The sequence below is a fragment of the Cervus elaphus genome, chromosome 18 (assembly GCF_910594005.1).
Source record: "Cervus elaphus chromosome 18, mCerEla1.1, whole genome shotgun sequence".
Lineage (NCBI taxonomy): Eukaryota > Metazoa > Chordata > Mammalia > Artiodactyla > Cervidae > Cervus > Cervus elaphus.
In genome coordinates, this window is record NC_057832.1 from 113,359,569 (window position 1) to 113,376,292 (window position 16,724).

Genomic DNA, 16,724 nt, shown 5'->3' on the forward strand with positions numbered 1-16,724 from the left:
AGGATGCACTGGTTGGAACTGCCTGCAGTCCAAGGGACTCTCAAGAGTCTTCTCCAACACCACAGTCCAAAAGCATCAATTCTTTAGCGCTCAGCTTTCTTTACAGTTCAACTCTCACATCCATACATGACTACTGGAAAAACTATAGCCTTGACTAGACAGACTTTTGTTGGCAAAGTAATGTCTCTGCTTTTTAAAATGCTATCTAGGTTTGTCATAGCTTTTCTTCCAAGGAGCAAGCATCTTTTAATTTCATGGCTGTAGTCTCCATCTGCAGTGATTTTGCAGTCCCAAAAAATAAAGTCTGTCACTGTTTCCATTGTTTCCCCAACCATTTGCCATGAAGAAATTGGGCCAGATGCCATGATCTTAGTTTTCTGAATGTTGCATTTTAAGCCAACTTTTTCACTCTCCTCTTTCACTTTCATCAAGAGGCTTTTTAGTTCCTCTTCACTTTCTGCCATAAAAGTGTGTCATCTGCATATTTGAGGTTACTGATATTTCTCCTGGCAATCTTGATTCCAGCTTGTGCTTCATCCAGCCCAGAATTTCTCGTGATGTACTCTGCACATAAGTTAAATAAGCAGGGTGACAATATACAGCCTTGACATACTCCTTTCTCAATTTGGAACCAGTCTGTTGTTCCATGTCCAGTTCTAACTGTTGCTTCCTGACCTGCATACATAGATCTCAGGAGGCAGGTCAGGTGGTCTGGTATTCCCATCTCTTGAAGAATTTTCCACAGTTTGTTGTGATCCACACAGTCAAAGGCTTTGGCATAGTCAATAAAGCAGAAGTAGATGTCGTTCTGGAATTCTCTTGCTTTTTCAATGATGCAACTGATGTTGGCAATTTGATCTCCGGTTCCTCTGCCTTTTCTCAATCCAGCTTGAATATCTGGGAGTTCACGGTTCATGTATTGTTGAAGCCTGGCTTGGACAATTTTGAGCATTACTTTGCTAGCGTGTGAGATGAGTGCAATTGTGTGGTAGTTTGAGCATTCTTTGGCATTGCCTTTCTTTGAGATTGGAATGAAAACTGACCTTTTCCAGTCCTATGGCCACTGCTGAGTTTTCCAAATTTGCTGGCATATTGAGTGCACAAATCTTTTAGGATTTGAAATAGCCCAACTGGAATTCCATCACCTCCACTAGCTTTGTTCATAGTGATGCGTCCTAAGGCCCACTTGACTTCACGTTCCAGGATACCTGGCTATAGGTGAGTGACCACACCATCGTGATTATCTGGGTCTGAAGTTCTTTTGTACAGTTCTTCTGTGTATTCTTGCCACCTCTTCTTATTATCTTCTTCTTCAGTTAGGTCGATACTGTTTCTGTCCTTTATTGAACCCATCTTTGCATGAAATGTTCCCTTGGTATCTCTAATTTTTGAAGAGATCTCTAGTCCCTCCCATTCTATTGTTTTCCTTTATTTATTGCACTGATCACTGAGGATGCCTTTCTTATCTCTGCACTGATATCTTTCCACTTATGTCTTTGCACTGATCACTGAGGAAGGCTGTATGTTGTCACCTGCTTATCTAACATATGAAGAGTACATCATGCGAAATGTTAGGTTGTATGAATTATAAGTTGGAATCAAGATTGTCGGGAGAAATATCAACAACCTTGATATGCAAAAAAAAAAAATCTCCTTGCAGTCCCTTGAACAGCAAAGAGAACAAACCGGTCAATCCTAAAGGAAATCAACCCTGAATATTCACTGGAAGGACTGATGCTGAAACTGAACCTTCAATACTTTGGCTACCTGATGCAAAGAGCCAATTCATCGGAAAAGACCCTGATGGTGGGAAAAACTGAAGGCAGGAGAAGAAGGGGACAACAGAGGATGAGATGGTCGGATGCCATCACCGACTCAATGGACGAGTTTGAGCAAGCTCTGGGAAATGGTGCAGGACAGGGAAGCCTGGCAGGCTGCAGTCCAGGGGCTTACAAAGAGTCGGACAGGACCGAGCAACTGAACAACAGATATGTGCATGATACCACTTTAATGGCTGAAAGTGAAGAGGAACTAAAGAGCCTCTTGATGAGGATGAAAGAGGAGACTGAAAAAGTTGGCTTAAAATTCAACATTCAAAAATTGAAAACCATGGCATCTGGTCCCATCACTTCATGATAAGTAGATGGGGGAAAAAAGTAGAAACAGTGACAGATTTTATTTTCTTGGGCTCCAAAATCACTGTGGATGGTGACCGCAGCCATCAAATTAAAAGACACTTGCTCCTTGGAAGAAAAGTTATGACAAACCTAGACAGCATACTGAAAAGCAGAGACAACACTTTGCTGAGAAAGGTCCATATGGTCAAAGCTACGGTTTTTCCATAAGTCATGTACAGACATGAGAGTTGGATCAAAAGAAGTCTGAGCACCGAAGAATTGATGCTTTTGAATTGTGGTGCTGGAGAAGACTCTTGAGACTCCCTTGGGCAGCAAGGAGACTAAACCAGTCAAAATATTCATCAGAAGAACTGATGTTAAAGCCAAAGCTCCAATACTTTGGCCACCTGACATGAAGAGCCAGCTCACTGGAAAAGACCCAGATGCTGGGAAAGATTGAGAGCAGGAGAAGGGGACGACAAGGATGACATGGTTGGATGGCATCACTGACTTGATAGATATGAGCATGAACAAACTCTAGGAGGCTGTGAAGGACAGGGAAGCCTGGCGTGCTGAGGTTCATGGGGTTGCAGAGTCTGACATGACTTAGCGACTAAAGGACAAAGACAACATAATTTAATAACCTATTGGTTTGTTTGGTCACTCTTTGTCTAGCCCAGCTATTGCAGTTCGACTCTTGCTACCCCAGAATTGGGGGTGAAGGACACTGACATGATGGAACTGCGAAGGGAAAGCGTCTGGTTCTCACACTGACTATCATTGCTTTGCTGGCATTCTTTCCTGGGGATGTTAATTACCTTGTGCATAAATAACAATCCTGTCCAACAGACCAAGTATGTAATCTGTTGAAAAGCAGGGTTAGGAACTGAATCCTAGTTTTCACAAAATTCTTTTCATAAAAAAATATAATGGACACTGATCCAAAAGCTGTCTTAACTCTATCATTTTCCTAAAGTCCCTTAGGTTTTTTGAGCCTGAGTTTCCACATCATAAAATTTGGCTAAATAACACAATTCAATGTCTATTATATTTTAAACTATTTTACATTTATCATTATATTTATAACATATTATTATCTTCTATCCTACACATCTACGTTTATGGAAAAACATTTTATTCTGTGACTCTTTAAGACATTAAATACTGCAACTAGTTCCTAAACATTCTAAGTATAAGGAAGCATGCTTTAAAATCCCACTCCTATATCCAGTAAAGACCCCAAAGACTATACAATGAAAGAATATCAGAAGTTACATGAGATATTACAGTTTCTTCAAAAGGTCTCAGGAAACTGAAACACATGAGGGCATGATTGATGGAATAATTAAAAAGACTGAAGTAGGTGATTTTAGCCTTGAATCAAGGAAACACTGACTGACTCAGAAAGTGAAAGATATGAAGTAAAATAAAATATCAAGGGGAAAATCTGTAAGAGACATTCCTCATTCTGAGTCCATATTAGTGAACCAGGCAGAGAAGAACTAAGACAAATGGGCAAAAGGGGAAACACAAAGATGTCACAGCTATCTGAGAAGGAGGCTTTATGGAATAAATTAAGAATGGCATACCATATGCCTCGGGAAGTGGACAGCAATCAGCTGGTCAACTATAATCATATCTATATGTTTAATATTAAAACTATCAGCATGGAAAAACACATTGACAGTGACAAGTCACACTGCTACTCATTTGAAATTTCAGGTTATGCTTTGGCATGGATCCAGCAGTATACCACGGCTTCACTAAAATATGCAGTTTTCAAACTGCTGCATGTTAACAAGAGGCATAAATTGTACATCCTGGTTCTTATCCCATGGACCATATGGAATTAAGCAGTGGATCAGAGCTTGCCCCACTTCTTGTCCAAAACCCAAAGGAATACATAATTAAGGGTTATAGACATAAAGACTAATGATTAAGTGGTTGGGATGTAACCTAACTTGAAGAAGGTTATGCATATAAAGATCTAATGAAAGAAAATGTGCTTTTATTTTCCTCTTTCTTCTTACATAGCAGTGAAAGTTTGCGATCCCATGGACTGTAGCCCACCAGGCTCCTCTCTTCCTCGAATTCTCCAGGCAAGAATACTGGAGTGGGGTGCCATGCCCTTCTCCAGGGGATCTTCCAGACCCTGAGATCCATCCGGGATCTCCTGCATTGCAGGCAGATTCTTTACCATCTGAGCCATCAAGTTACATATTACAAATTAAAGACCAAGAGTGCACTGTGATGATATGAAAACATTTTTCCCATTGCCTAACAATCGGCTTTATCAGTACTAAGTCAGATGGTTTGTTAGCCCTCTCCACATAGCTATCAATGATCCTTGCCTACTGATATTGATGCCCTTGTGCAGCCTTACTGCACATTTACCAAGGTTCATCTCTATGACTAACAACATCTGGCAGAAGAGACAGGAAGATGATACATCACTGATGAAATCAAGTTACAAAAAAGACCACGATTTCTGTTTTGGCAAGCTCTATTGCATGCATGTTTTCTTTTCCCTCCCTCTTTTCCTGGAAAGCAGTCTGCCATGATGTGAGCAGCCCAATGGCAAGGAGCTGACACCTCCAACAAAGAGCCAGTGAGAAATAATAACCAGTAAAACCAACAACCAGAGCAATAATCTTGGAAACAATTTCTGTAGTCCCAAGGGAGCCGTGACATGCCTGAAAAATCAAGCTGTGTTATAACTTCATGAGAAACCTTGAACCAGAACCACCCTATTATTAAATAACTGACTCTCATATTTCTTACCAAGAGATCCTGTGCAAGAGAAACACTGTTTGCTGTTTTTTTTTTTTTAATTGGAGATAATTGCTTAACAATGTTGTGTTGGCTTCTGCCATACAGCTGATGTGAGTCAGCCCTAAGTATACATACGTCCCCTCCCTCTTCAGCTCCGCGCCGCCCCCCAGCCGACCCTACCCCACCCCTCCAGGCCTTCACAGGGCACAAGGCACCGGCTCCCTGTGCTATGCAGCAATTGCCCATTAGTTACCTGTTTTACACACGGTAATAAATACGTTTCAATGCTATTCTCTCAATTCGTCTACCCTCTCCTTCCCCTCGCCATGTCAAGTCTCTTCTCTGTGTCTGCATCTCCACTGCTGCCCAGCAATAGGTTCATCAGTACCATTTTTCTAGATTCCATATATGTGTTATTAATAATACACAATACTTGCTTTTTGCTTTTTGACTCAGTCCACTCTGTAACATCCACCTCACTAGAACTGACTCAAACACATTCCTTTTTATGGCTGATTGTTTGCTGTTTTAAGCTGCTACATTTTAGGACAATTTATTACGTAGTAATAACTAGTGAATACAAATGGCAAGAACTGGGATATACTCTATTCAGAAGCTGACAAACCAACCACTTGATATTTTAGTGTTTTCAGAAGTTTATCATGCAAACCAATTTTAAAGTCCTATGAATCAGTGCTGGCTACGAATCTGCTTCATGCTTTAAACAAAAATTTAGCATTTTAAATTTCTTCTTTAATTTACTTTCCACAATAGAGCCTCAGCTTTACCTTCATTGAAGATCCAGACCAGGTGCAAAAAAAAAAAAAAAGTGTATGAAAGTGGAAATAACCTCCTTTCACTTGTAACAGATCAAGTGCTTCAGTTGGAGATAATGGCTTACATGAATTGTGTGTAACAGTGCATTAACTTATTGTCATTACCATCATTATTAAACACAGCCAAACATTCACCATGTGCTCCACATGAGCTTCTACAAGACGTCACTGGCGCCCTGTAGGAACACAGCCAAAGAATTCAAAAGCAATGAATTCTCATCTACACATAAAGGGAAAAAAAAGAAAAATTGATTGTGCTCCATCAACTTAGAAGTATGCAATGTAGGAATTATAAGGTTCAGTTAGTCTTTCTTCTTGAACTAAACCTCAACAAACATAAATGAGTTTTGGAGATTAAAATCAAAAGTGACGCAGGAAATGCAAGAGAAATTCATCTAAAGGTATTAACTCAAAATTTCCCTTTACCCCTGAGCCATTCAGAGAGAAAACACCCTGGCTTCCATTCTTTCCAGCTATGCCCTTATGTTCTGCAGGAACTGTCAGACGACACTTGCAGTTGTGGCAAGCCCGAAGCATGAGGGTGGGTGGCTGGGGCAGGTGCGGGGCGGGGAGTTGAGGGCAAAGGGGAAAGGGAGGGAGAGAGAGAGAGAAAACAGACACATCTGGCCAGATCTTCAACTGGTTTCTGGGTCTGCCTGTCCCTGCCTCTCCTGCTGTTTCTTCAGCTCCTGAAAATATGATTAATGTCTATGAATTGGCAAAACTCTGGTTTGTAAGCAAGGCTGAGGGCTTTCCGTCCCAACGAGGTTGAGGTACGGAGTTAATGAGAAGTGAGGCTGTGGGGAATGAACAGCAACATGCCAATGTTAAAGTAATTGAGCATGAATATCAAACACCGACTTGGGAACAGTCTTCATTTGCGGATGGGAGGTCTGATCAGCTGCCGGATGGGAGGTCTGATCAGCTGCCGGGTGGATGGCATGGGTGCACAGACCTGCATTCATTGCTGGCCTCAGAATTTCCATCACAACAGGCTACACTTTATAACCTTGGTAACTTGCTTCCTCAGCTAGATTCCTATTTCCCTTTTCTTCTCTTCCTTTTGTTCTTTTTCCCTCCTCTGCTTCACGCTCTTCCTCTTCTTTTACTTCCATTCTACAAAAGCTTTCCTCTTGTTTACGAAGTTATCTCATCTATCCTCAAGCCTCACAAAGAATTTAAAGCTCCTCTCAATAATTGCTTTTTCTTTAGAATATGCATAATTTACTAATGCCAGTTCAGAATAACACAGATGATGGTGCTGTGGCTAGAAGAATCGCTGATGCTGTAATTTTCATTTTAAAAACCTTGCATTGTCCTCTAAAGCCCGTGAAAGCTTGAATTATTAATTAGTATAAGACACTACTCTGTCTTCTATCATTCTCAAATAGTTTACTTGTATGTTCTTAAGTGGCAAAGATCTTTGGAAGATTGGCACCATAGTGACAAAATGAACACCTTAATAAGCTCTACATTATTACTAATTTCAAGTTTTAATGAAGTGTTATTCAGAAGAGTAATAATAGTTTTAACAAAACTAAATATTAAAAAAAAAAACCTTTGGTTCTAAAATTCTGTGGTTGTTGCTGTGTAGCTGCTAAGATATGCCTGACTCTTGTGCAACCCCATGAACTAGTCGGCCAGGCTCCTCTGTCCATGGAATTTCCCAGCCACGGATACTGCAGAGGGTCACCATTTCCTCCTCTAAGAGACTTTCCTGACCCAGGGATTGAACCCAAGTCTCTTACGTCTCCTGCTTTGGCATGTGGATTCTTTACCACTGCGCCACCAGGGAAGCCCTCTAAAATTCTAGGAATGTACAATAAGGCATTTTTACAAAAATTCATTTACAAAGATTTTTTTTCACTAGCAATACAAATGGACAAAATTTAAATGTACATCAGTTGGAAACTGTTTAAGCAAAATACAGTACTATTCATTAAATGAAATTTAAAGTGATGTGTGAAAAATACATAACTAATGAAGATGTAGACAACACAGTATACTTTTAATGAATCAAAAGCTATAAATTCATTTAATATATACATGCTCAGAAGACTAAGCACTAATGCTTATCTAATGGCCATAAACTTTCTAAGACTGTGTTTCTACTTGCCACTTTCTAAATTTCCATTTGAACCTGTAGGACAACTGCTAGAAAGAATACTTTTTAAGTAACAAAGTAACCAAGAAAAATGAGTTTCTCAATCCCTACATACATCAACAAAAACAGAAAAAAAGAAAAGGAAAAGCAATCACATAAGAAAAGACCGTAAATATAAAAGTGCTAATGGTTTACCTTAATAGCGTAGTATTCTCTAACTTCAGGCCTAATGGAATCAAAGTCTCCACTGATGAATTCAGGCAGAAAGCTGAAAGAAAGAGTTCCAAGTTAAGTCAACTATTTAAGGTTCTTTAGTAGATAACCTTTAAAACTATGATGATAAGAACCAGAGACAGAGCTAAGGTACTCAAAAGGAAAATGAAACAGAGTCTATTTTCAGAGTGAATGGGATGTTATATCTTATGCACTTAATTTTCACTTAGAAAGACTGAGGGGAAGTCCAGGTACCCAAATAATGTGTCAACTTAGTCTCACTATCAGTCAATATTTACCTTGCTTAAAAAGACAGATGAAGATTAAAGAAGATTACTGCTTTAACAAAAGCTTCCAGTTCAAAACCCTAACACAAGGACTCTTAAGTCTTTGCATAGTACTTTCTACAAATAGACAAAACTTTGAAAAATACCTTCACATCAGTTCAAAACTTTGAATAGATTTTAACAGAACAAATAATAATGAGGATGAGGCATTTTTGTAGTGCGTAAGTCAGTTTAAAAACATTTTCCAAATAGCCTACTGACATACTTCTAGAAATAGGAGTCTTCTCGTTTTGTCTGCAATACCACAAAGATCATGGTTACTAAACAGAAGGAGAGGATTCTCCAAATGGATGTTTCTAATTCTATCATGATTACCTTTTTTCTCTTCCCTACCATTTTCAGAACTCCTTTAGGAAAATCTCCCTTACTGTATAAGCCATCCTTTCCTATTATAAGACATCTGTATGACCTGGTAGAATTTCTTCCCACTAAAAATACCTAACTGTGGAGAAATAAAGCATCCCTGGACTTAGTGTTCCTGCCAAACGCTCTAGCTTCTGAGCTTCCAAAGTATATATGAGATAAGGAAGAGAATGCTTGCTTTCATGTCTTCCAGAAATATTCTGCTCTTCATATACCAACCATAAAAACTAGATCTGGCTTTTTACCCCATTAATTGCTTTGATTCAAAATCCTAGTCTAACTTCTGTATGTCTTTTCAAGATGGCCAAATTATTACAGAAATAAATAGGTTCCTAGAGACCAAATATTACTGCTGGCTGTTACATGTCAAAAGAGGTAAAGTCCAGAACCTAGAGACATCCCTGGGTCACAAAAGACAAGACACAGGGAGACATCTTTCTGCTGGAGAAACGTCACTGATATAAAGCTGGGCTGGGTTAAGATTCAGGCCCATAAAATGTCGCCAGAGAGCCTTTCAAGAGAGGCACTGCTGCCACCCCCTACTTAACAGTTGAGGGAAAATCTCATTTTCTCGTCTTTCAGATAGGAATATGCGGCTATTCGCACAGGACCACTGATCTGTAGCTACATGAGTCAATGGTTTATAAAACTAGAGCACAGAACTCTGACTCAGAACACCCCGTGTACACATTCAAGATGATATTCATAAAGAGGAATATTTAAAAACCCACCTTGTTCTTTTGCAAGATGATTTTAAGTTCTTAACCCAATTGATGTGCTGCAGTCCATGGGGTCACAAAGAGTTACAAACAACTTAGTGACTGAACAACAACTACCCAGCTGGAACTGTTAATTCTTAGGTTGACTCCGTCCATGTTGGACCAACTCTTCTTTGAGCTATTCATCTTCTTAGGACTAAATAGGTGAGAGAAAGTCCTTCCATAGAGTTCTGTACCACATCCACTGCATGGCTTTATCTTTTCACTAAACATTAATACTTATTAAAAGTTTCAATCAATTGATTTCAGAAATGTTCACTGAACATCAAACCATGTGCAGAAGCAACAGTTCACTCAGAATAAGGTAAAATTGGGAAGTAAAATATCTAGGTTTTTAAATTACCTTGCCTGGTTTGAACATTTCCTTACAAACTTTTCTCCTCAAAATGTCCCTACCATAGATAGCTATGATTTTCAATTTCATTTTATACCTACTTAGATAACTCCCTTCCTGATATCTTTCTTAGGACTAAAAAAAAAATAGACTGTTAATTTATATCACTTCTTTTTCCTGTTGCAAAATTTCATTCATTTTCAAAGTTTCTTCCAAATGCCTCCACCTACCACTATTTAACTATGAAAGCGTTAGTCGATCAGTCATGTACAACTCTTTGCAACCCAATGGGCCACAGGCCACCAGGCTCCTCTGTCCATGGAATTCTCCAGGCCAGAATACTGGAGTGGGTAGCCATTCCCTTCTCCAGGGGATCTTCCCGGCCCAGGAATCGAACCCGCATCTCCTGCATTGCAGGTGGATTCTTTACCTCTGAGCCAACAAGGAAGCCCCCTTTAAACCACACACAAACTAAAACACATATGGTCACAGCCTCGTCATGCTCCTATGGTCTGAATGTGTGTGTCCCCCTCCAATTAATATGCTGAAACCCTAACACCTAAATGATGTTCTTAGGAGGTGATTAGTTTAAAATAGTGGAGCTCCCATGAATAGATGAGTACCCTTAGAAGAGAAACCCCAGAAACTCTCTTCCCCTTCCCATCATCTGAGGACACAGCAAGAAGAAAGCCGGTTATAAAACAGGGAGCAGACCTCCCCATGCAATGACTCTGCTGGCACTCTGACCTTGAACTTCCCACCCTCCAGAACTGGGAGAAGTGTTTGTTATTTACAAGCCATCCAGTCTGTGGTAATCTGTTAGAACAATTTAAAAATATTGAGATATTGCTGGAAAAGATAAAGGGAATCAGCCCTCCAATACCACCACTGCCCTTTGAAAGAACAGAAATCTAAGAAGTAAATTTGGCCATTACTTCACCATGTAGAGAAGCCATTTAAACTTAGGGCTCTGGTTCTGCGCAGTCCAAATCATGCAACTTTCTAATAAGGCTGACTCTATGTTCCTCTACAAAGTTTAGCCCCTCAGATATCTAGAATTAATTTGGCAGTTTCCAAATACTGTATTTTTTGACAGTAAATAAAAATGAAAAATAAAGGCTAACAAATGTAGTCAGCTGAACATCTATCCCCTTAGGATGCATCATCTTAAAGAGTATTAGATTTTTTTCTTACTCTATGATTAATGAAGGAAAGCAATTATGCAAATTCACTTATATAATCTTGCAAAAAAAGGAGAAGAGGAGGAGGGTTAGGGTAAAAAAGTTAGGGGCAAAAAGAGGAATGTGAAGAATTAGGGGAAAGGAGGGAAGGAGTGGAGAAGGGGAGGTGGGGAGAAAATGGTAAAAAGGGAAGAGAAAGGCCAGAAAAGGAACGAAAGGGAAAGAGACCAGTGGAAAAGTACCAGGAAAGACAATTTCAACATAAACTTATTAGGATGTGCACTCCCTAATTCTTAGCTTGTCCACAATACTTAACTTTTCTGAGCTCCATTTCACCTTACGTAAAATGAGGATAATTCGCAATGCTTGTGAGGATTAAGAGCTAATATATGTAAAGCACTTAGAAAATGCCTGGCACACAGTAAGCAGGATTTAAGCCATTCAGTTAAAATAAAATGTATTACTAGAGAAGCGAACTCACCTGCTTGAGGTTAGAAGGCTAACAAGAGCGAGAACCAAATTTCACACCCAGGCAGCACCATCTTTATTCTCTAACAGCCAAGTCTACAGCTCTCCATACACACGCATTTACGAAATGGAATAAGAGTTTCTTACTGAGAAGGTTCTCTACACAACTGCATTATCCTCCTGCTGGTTTTATTAATCAGTGGTAATTTAGCCAACCTGTATATTTGATAGAAGTAGCACTGAGACAGAAGAAAAGAAGGATTTCTGCTCCTTGCATTAGAAAGGAGAGAATCTTCATTAAAGAAATATATTAGGAGGAGAAATTTTGAAAATAGTGTTAAAAAAGAAGATGGCTCCAGATACAAGAAAAAAAATAATAATAATGGTACCCAGTCTAAAGGCACAGGAATTGATCATTCAAAAATCTGAGCTAATATTCTCTGCAAAACTGCCTAACTTAATAGCAAAGGAAAAAACCCAAGAGTGATCTAAAAAACAGTAAGCGAAATGGTACCGCATTTTGACTGTGTTTATAGATGCCATCAGTTCAACTGTTTTACTGAGTCTCTAAGAAAAGTATGAAAGGTATTTAAATATGGATGATCCCTGACTTACGATGGTTCAACTTAAGACTTTTTGACTTTACAGTGGTGTGAAAGCAATAAGCATTTAGTAGAAATGCTACCTCAAGTTTTGAATTTTAATCTCTTCCCAAGCTAGTGATATGAGGTACAATACATACTCTCTCAGAGAAGCTGGGCGGATCCCAGGCAGCCACAAGATCGCAACGGTTACCGACACAATCAAATTCATCCTGTTTTTCACTTTCAGTACAGGACTCAATAAATTACGTGAGACATTCAACACTTTATAATAAAATAGACGTTGTGTTAGATGATTTTGCCCAACTCTAGGTTAATGTAAGTGTTCTCCTCCTTTCTGAGTTGAAGGATTACCTTGCCTGGCAAAGGAAAAACTTCCTTGCTACACTTCCACTAGAATATGCAATTTTACTTCTCCCCAAATCCTGGCCCTTATTTGAAATCTGTCCTACTTGCACATCCAACCGGAGCTGCATGGTAATGAAGCAGCAGGGTGAGTGCCCAGCTACTCCATACCATAAGCTATCAATCCCCAGGCATGCTCTATTTAGGCTTCGAGGTTTGTGGTTTATTTTAATGAATAGAGAAGCGGTAAAGAGAGGCACAATTATGAAATCATATGAGACTTCTTGAAAGTACATTTCATTCTAGGCAGTAAACATACAAACAAATGAATATTCAACTCTGTAACTGAGCACTCTAACTCAAAATACACAATGTAAATTTGATGGATCAGCCCATGACAGGGGAATTAATCTCTCACTGTAACCACTTAGAGAATCAGAAAAAATATGTGAAACAATGGTGTTCAGACAGTGGAAAGCAGGCAGCTCAGGACAGTGAGCGCTGAAAAATGGGGAACAAATAAGATGAGCCCTCTTATTCCTCAGCTTTCTTCTTGGAGGCGGTTTCCAGCTTAGAGCACAATGAGGAAAACTCAGAGATCCGCAGCCTCCCTAACTAGAGGAGACCGAGATTAATTTTAAGGAAGGCTGAAGCACTAGAAAAGTTAGAAAATGGAACCATGGGGAGAAGATAGCTCCAGAAAGCTTCATTCCTGGTGAAAATATTATAACGACTCCTGAAATGACAATAAATGATTTTTATCAACTAAGTTTATCAACATAAACTTGATAAAATAGTGGCAGGGTTTGAGAGGACCGATTCCAATTTTGCAAGATGCTCTCAGTCAATTCACTTGCTCAGTCATGTCCGACTCTCTGCGACCCCATGGACTACAGCATGCCAGGCCTCCCTGTCCATCACCAACTCCCGGAGCTTGCTCAAATTCATGTCCGAGTCAGTGATGCCATCCAACCATCTCATCCTCTGTTGTCCCCTTCTCCTCCTGCCCTCAATCTTTCCCAGCATCAGGGTCTTTTCAAATGAGACAGCTCTTCACATCAGGTGGCCAAAGTATTGGAGTTTCAGCTTCAGCATCAGTCCTTCCAATGAATATTCAGGACTGATTTCCTCTAGGATGGACTGGCTGGATCTCCTTGCAAGTCCAAGGGACTCTCAAGAGTCTTCTCCAACACCACAGTTTAAAAGCATCAATTCTTCAGCACTCAACTTTCTTTACAGTCCAACTCTCATGTTGACACATGATTACTGGAAAAACCATAGCTTTGCCTAGATGGACCTTTGTCAGCAAAGTAATGTCTCTGCTTTTTAATATGCTGTATAGGTTGGTCATAGTTTTTCTTCCAAGGAGCAAGCATCTTTTAATTTCATGGCTGCAGTCACCATCTGTAGTGATTCTGGAGCCCCCCAAAATAGTTTCTCACTGTTTCCATTGTTACCCCATCTATTTAAGAGCATCTATAAGCAAGATGCTCTACTGTGGGTAAGACATTGTCAAACAGCACTGCATGTTACAAAGAAATTGTTCAAGAAAGGAAGAGTCCATTGATGTGGCAAACTTCATGGTTATCTCATTTTAGGAAATGGCCACAGCCACGCCAACCTGCAGCAACCATCATGCTCATCAATCAACAGTCATCATCACTGAGGCAAGACCCCTCCACAAGCAAAAAGACTGAGTCACTGATGGCTTAGATGATGGCCAGCAATTCTTACCAAAAAAAAAATATTATTTAAGGTATATATATTGTATTTTAGGAGCTTCATTGGTGGCTCAGTGGTAAAGAATCTACCTACAATGTAGGAGACCCAAGTTCAATCCATGGATTGGGAAAATCCCCTGGGGAAGGAAATGGCTACCCACTCCAGTATCATATCTCTTGCCTGGAGAATTCCATGGACAGAGGAGTATGGTGGGCTACAGTCCGTGGGGTCGCAAAGAGTCAGACATGACTGAGCGAGCAACACACACACATTGTATTTTAAGACATAAAGCTATTGCACACTTAACGGACTGCATACAGTAACTACATACAGACTACACGCATAACTTTCATGTGCACTGGGAAATCAAGAAATCCATGCGACTTGCTTTATTACAATATTTGCTTTATTGTAATGGTCTGGAACCTAAATTATGTATCTCTGAGGTATGCCTGTGTTTACAGTAGGTATATACATTCCTTCTCAACTGCACATGGAATATTCTTCACAATGGACCATATTCTAGGCCACGGTCCAACATATTTTTTTGTTTTCTTAAGGACCCAGTCAGCATTTTCGCTTCTGTGGGCTCTAATGTCTGTATCGCAACTATTTAACTCCGTCATGATAACAAGAAAGTGGCTGTAGAAAATAGGAAAACAGTAGTTCGGCACTGCTATGTTCCAATAAAGTATCACTTATAGGCAGGTGGCCTGCAGCCTATAGTTTGCCAACTCCTGTTCTAGGCCAAAAGTAAGACTCAATAGATTTAATGGGATTGAAATCATACAAAGTATATTCCATGACACATAATATTCTCTTTTCTCACTTGCTCAAAGTCATCAATTATAAATCAGTACTTCCTGGAATGAAGTATGACCACAAAGAGAATAAACTATTTGAGACTCTAAAACCTCCATCTATATATACACAATAAAATTGCTATTAAATAAATTCAATCATATGCCATTGGAGTAGGCTATGGATTTCAATTTTTCTAGATATATTTTATCCTACTTATTATTCACACTAACAAACTGCCCCACCAAATTACATGTTTGAATTATATTTAATACTTATTTATATATACACAATGCAAATATAACCAATTCAATTTTATAATATTTTATAGCTCAGGCACACCTCAAATACTGAAACATATATATTTTAGAAATTAATTTTCTCACTGACAAATGTATAACTTCAAGTGTGAATCAGGACCCAAAATGTTACAGATATTATTCTGTAAAATAACATTTAACAGCAACCTTATAAAACACATATTTAATAAAAAAGCGTAATGGTTAGTATAACATTTGGTAATAAGACACTACCACAATCATATCAAGCATATATCAGAATGTCACTTCAGAAATCATCTCACTGCCTCCCCAGTGCTGGCAGTTTTGTGTTGAACATGCATGCAGGTGGTGAAAATGTGATGTCAGGGGCTTTCATGACACAAGGGAATGCATTTCCTCCACACAGAAAGATGAACTGGGTCTGCCTCTGTGGCTCTGCTAGATTTTCAAAGCTCAGAAAACTACATAACCCGTCGGTAGTTTCAGGAATGAGATTATTTCCATTCCAGAGAACCAGTTTACATGTTTAATTAATGACCTGTCTAGTTAGGTGCCAAAGAAGGATGAGATATAAAAAAATAAATAAATAAATAAATAAATTCAACAGCAAAATCTAAGGTATAAAGGTTTTAGAAGGGAAGTAGTTTTAAAATTTAATACTAACCCTATGCCCAAAATGTACTGCTTCCTTTGCTATAGAAAGAGTTGAAGAAAGATGAAAACACTAAGAAATGAGGACCACAGAAGTAAAATTTACACAATATTTACACTAAAAACATGAGAACCAAAGAGTATGCATACACTGAATCACATAAAACATATCATCAAAGATAATAAACAAGTCATTAAAATAAAGTTTTATATATTGCATACAATCTGGCAAGTTTTCTCTGAGGTGAATAATGTGTCAAGACCTAAATAAGAGACTTTGTAAAAAGATGGTTTATTCTACTACATCATATTTATACAGTGAGTTTCCAGAAAACAAAATTTATAATATAAACTACACTTAAGCACACAGCCTCTTATCATTTAATTCACTTTCATCATTCCTGCAAGATACTATTCTTAAAAGACTCATTATCAAAATTTAGGACAGAAATGAGGTTTGGGGATAAGAGATAAAGAGACTGGGCTAACTGCTGCTCAATTATACACGTGGCAAGAACAGTGATTCAGTGTGGAATTCTCTAACAAGGCACCACATTTGAGGAACATCCATTCCATTAAGACTGACTAGTCATTAAGACATCTGTAAAAATGGTTCGGTCCATCTTTTGAAACATTTCTGTCAACATTCTCCAAAAACAGAAAACCATTTTAATTCTGAAAGACTAAAAGCAAGATTTAAGCCTCAGAAATTTGGTTTTACCTTTTTTCTAATTGGAGGACAACTACTTTACAATATTGGGATGGTTTTTGCCACACATCAACATGAAATGGCCATAGGCATACCTGT

At 38.9% G+C, this 16,724-nt stretch overlaps 1 protein-coding gene across 4 annotated transcripts in view; it reads right to left on the reverse strand.

Moving 5' to 3' along the window:
- The window catches only part of TPK1 (thiamin pyrophosphokinase 1), a 358,776-nt gene that overhangs the window by 189,487 nt on the left and 152,565 nt on the right, over nucleotides 1–16,724 (reverse strand). For all 4 annotated transcript variants that reach the window (XM_043871993.1, XM_043871994.1, XM_043871991.1 and 1 more), the window contains exon 5: nucleotides 8,025–8,097. In XM_043871993.1, the coding sequence (XP_043727928.1) occupies nucleotides 8,025–8,097 (73 nt within the window). The remainder of the gene's footprint in view (nucleotides 1–8,024; nucleotides 8,098–16,724) is intronic.